Source organism: Pediculus humanus, genomic scaffold (genome assembly GCF_000006295.1).
Source record: "Pediculus humanus corporis 1103172108307 genomic scaffold, whole genome shotgun sequence".
Classification (NCBI taxonomy): Eukaryota; Metazoa; Arthropoda; class Insecta; order Psocodea; family Pediculidae; genus Pediculus; species Pediculus humanus.
The window spans coordinates 448528-452895 of record NW_002987876.1 but is presented as its reverse complement, the minus strand read 5'-3'; the positions used below and the strand labels follow the sequence as shown (position 1 = coordinate 452895).

The 4368-nt window shown below is 33.4% G+C and overlaps 1 protein-coding gene across 1 annotated transcript; it reads left to right on the top strand.

Annotated features, from left to right (window-relative positions):
- Window positions 1-235: 235 nt before the first annotated feature.
- On the top strand, window positions 236-1444 carry Phum_PHUM578630 (uncharacterized protein; the record flags this gene model as incomplete). The annotated part of the gene is made up of 2 exons (XM_002432205.1): window positions 236-786; window positions 853-1444. 2 exons carry the CDS (start codon window positions 236-238, stop codon window positions 1442-1444), a joined length of 1143 nt encoding a protein of 380 aa, XP_002432250.1.
- Between the last annotated feature and the right edge of the window lie 2924 nt (window positions 1445-4368).

Sequence of the window (4368 nt, the reverse complement as noted above, 5' to 3'; positions counted from 1 at the left end):
AAAAAAAAATGAAATTTTTTTATGAGTTTTTTTTAAAAAAAAAAAAAAAAAAAATGAAAAGAAAATTTTTTAAAAACGCATTTCGTGTTCGTTGTAATTTGTGATAAAATTTATTATTATTATTATTATTATTAAAGTTGAAGAGTGATTGAAATTTTTCGTTTTTTTTTTTTTTGTTTTGTTTTAGTGTGGTTTGTTGGAAGTCGCACCTGAGAGGCGTCGTCAAGTCGCTATGATGGACTCACTAGGGGTGAAAACAGGTTCGGAGGGAGGGCAGCGTTTGGCTGTTTTATCTTGCGAACAAGTTCGCCGTCTCAACGACGTCATGGAAGAAAAAGTCAGCATATACGGCCGTGGAAATTTTCCGACCCTCGAAGTCAGGCTCCGAGATCTCGTGACAATCGTCAGAACCAAGCTGGAATCCGAACAATCCTCAGGGGGCGCCGGAATGAAGGTGCGTGACATACGGCTCAACGGAGGAGCCGCATCCCACGTTCTCGCGACGGAGTCTCAACCGTACAATGATCTCGATCTCATATTCGGCGTGGAGCTTACCAGCGGTCGAAATTTCGACCGAGTTAAATCCGCTGTTGTTAGCTCGCTCTTTGATTTACTACCCGAGGGAGTGAACCCGAAAAAAATCACAACGTGTTCTCTCAAGGAGGCTTACGTCAGCAAAATGGTGAAAGTGAATCACGACGGTGATCGTTGGTCTCTGATCTCTCTTGGTAATTCCCGCGGTCACAAGAATGTCGAACTCAAATTTGTGGACACTATGCGGAGACAGTTCGAATTTTCCGTCGACTCTTTTCAGATCGTCTTGGACTCTCTTTTATTATTTTACGAATGTAGCAAATTGCCGATCGGAGAAAATTTTTATCCGACCGTCGTCGGCGAATCCGTTTACGGTGATTTCCAAGAAGCCTTGTACCATCTCCAGCAAAAACTCATATCCACGAGGCATCCGGAAGAAATCCGCGGAGGTGGATTGCTCAAGTATTGCACTTTGCTCGTTAAAAACTACCGGCCCGCTCGTCCGGACCACATTAAAATGTTGGAAAGGTACATGTGCTCACGATTTTTCATTGATTTCCCCGACATAAACCAACAGCAATCGAAATTGGAAAATTACCTTTGGAATCATTTCGTCGGTCCCGAAGAAGAGTCTCTAATGTATCAATTCCTCATGTTGCTCCATAACGTCGTGGAAGAATCCACCGTGTGTCTCATGGGTCACGAACGACGGCAAACGCTAGCCCTAATAGAAGAACTCGCTTGCAGAGTTCTGTGCGAGGAACAGCAAAAACTCCTCACTCAACACCGGCCTCAGTTCTTATACGCGAACGGTTATTATTACGCTCCAGTGATCGCAGCATCCGTTCAACCGTGTTACCCAGTTCCTTGTACCTGTCCCGCTGGATGGATGGCCACGTGTTCGTCGTGAGATAAGAGTGTTGTGATAATATTAATAATAATAATTATAATTATTAAATACAAATCGGTTTTTTACATAATCGAAACATTTGAAATTGAAAAAAAAAAAAACAAAAAAAACTCGAACGCGCGAATAAGACGGGGGACGAAAAAAAAAAAAAATTCAAAAGATGAAGCAGAAGACATTTTTTTTTTCCTAATAATTTGTTCTTTCAATGCTACAAACAACAACAACAACAACGCAAAAAAGTGAAATAAAATGTTACGGTGTATTCAAATGAATTCTAAATGGAATCAGTGGTGGTCGTATAGCCGGTTGTACTCGCGCGAACGCGCGCGCGTGCGTACGCACACACGCACGCACACGCAACATACATACACACGGGAGTGACGAGTAAATTTAAAACAAAAAAAAAAAAATAATAAAAAAATTAAAATGAAAAAAAAAATAATAAAAAATAAATAAAATGGAGAAAAAAAAAAAAAAAACGTTTTTGGTTGTGTCGTTATTATACAAATATATATATATACATACATACATACTCTTATGCAAAAGTGATTTTGATTGGTTGTTAATTGTTTTGTATAGGAAAAACAACGCGCGTGTGGCAAACAGAAAAAATGGCGACAACCGATTCAATGGGTGGGAAGGGGGGGGAGTATAAAAAAAAACAAAAAATTAAATTCGTCGTGTCAATAGAGAAATAAATGAAGAAATTACGTTTAACGCTGAGCTAGTTGCGCACAGATAAAATCGACTGAATTAATAAAACAAAAAAAAAAAATTATAATTAATAATTATCATTATTATTATTATTATTATTGTTATTATTATCATTATTATTATTATTAATATTAATATCATTATTATTATTATTATTATTATTATTTTTGAAAATTACGGAAAAAAATTTTTTACGATGTAAAACTTATATCTCGTGTGTATGTATATACACGTGTGTGTTTGCACGTGCGTGCGCGTAACACGTGCGCGTGCGATTTCCGTTTTTTGCATGAGCGTCCGTTGATATTTAAAATGTAATTTTTTTTATTGTACGAAGTTGGAAGAAATCAGAAGATAAAGAAGATGAAGAAAGCAGAAGATAAAGAAGATGAAGATGAAGAAGAAGAATAAGAATAAGAAGAAAAGGTTAAATGATGATGTAAAACAAAAAAAAAGTTTAAAAAAGGTTCAAAAAAGGTTTTTTTTCAATTTTTTATCTTATTATTATCATTATCATTATTATTATTATTATTATTATCGTTTTTTTTCTCTCCATTCGTGTTAATATAATATCATTTTGTTGTAAAAAAAAAAATTAATTTTTGTTTCGTGTAGTTTTTTTTTTTTTTTTTTTTGATTATGTACGCACGTGATATACACGTGTGCGTGCGTGCGTGTGAAGAGTAGTAGTTAATAATTTATAAGAGAACTCAAGTAATAATAATAATAATAATAATAATAATAATAATAATAATAATAATAATAATAATAATAATAATTAATAAGAATTAAGTGAAATAATTAAGAATAATACCTAGTAATAATAATAATATTATTAATAATAATAATAGTGATAGTAATAATAATAATAATAATTAAAATGGAAACGAAAATGAAAAAAAAATTAAAAATAAACGGAAAAAAAAAATAAAAATAAACAAATAAATAAATAAAAGGAAAACAAAAAATTGTTTATTATTATTATTATTATTATTGCGAATATCAAATTCGTATCAAAAAATTTATTTCTTTATTTTGTTGTTTTTCTCTCTTTCCCACTCCCCTCCTCCTTCCCCTTTCCACCTCATCCAACCCTCGGACTGATTCCCGATGACGTCACTTCCGGTTTAAGCGCGATCGCAGCGCACTCTTACACTCTTATTTGTAAATTATTATTAATAAAGGATAGTCGCGAGACGTGTCGTCATCGTGATCGTCGTTGTCGTTGCCGTTGCAAATTTTTTAATATGTGTGTCAAATTTTAATTTGTCGTTTGTGATGTGGAAAAAAGTGCGTACCTGGGAAAAGAGGGGGTAAAAAGTCTCCCCCGTGATGAGGGGGGGGTGTTATTTAAGCGAATAATCACCAAATACCGCGATAATTAATTTTATTAAATACTCATGTGGCGTCCATTTTCTAAATCAGATAATTTTTGCCGGAATCGTTACAATTAATAATAATAATAATAGTAATATCGGTTTTTTTTTCAACGCGAGTGTTTTTTCATGGGGGGAAGAGGAGGGGGAGGAGTAGGAGAATAATTAAAAAAGGTATCCATTTGTATTATTATTATTATTATTATTTATTGCGTAATTATCATTTTAAAAAATATCAATCGAAGGAGCGGCGAAAAAAAAAGTGTGGTGGTGCGCGTGCGCGAGTTTAACGAAAGTTTAATTAAAAAAGTAATAATAATAATAATAATGATAATAATAATTGGTTGTGTTCGTAACTAACTTAATTAACGGTCATTTTTTATTCGATATGATATCGTTTGTACGGGCGCGTTACAAAAGAAAAAAGAAAAAAATTTCAAAAGCGTTATCTAATAAACGTACGTGCGCGCGCACGCACGCACGCACCTTCGTCCATTGTTGAGAGAGAAAAAAAAACGTCTGCGATAGAAAAAGAATGTAGGTTTTTATATTTAACTTATGTAATAATTGTTTTTTCGAATGGGAAATTGATAATTTTTTTTCCGAGTAATGGCCGAAATTTGTCTACGACCGTTTGCCTCTTATTACTTTTTAATTTTTTTCCAATCGTCTATCATGCTCTTTATTATTATTATTATATTCATTCGCGAATGGATTATACGTTCGTCGGAATGATTGAATGAATGAATGAATAGAAAGAGAAATAATAATAATAATAATAATTAGGAAAAAATTTAAGACTTCAAATGGTTTTTGAGGCTTAGGGATGATATA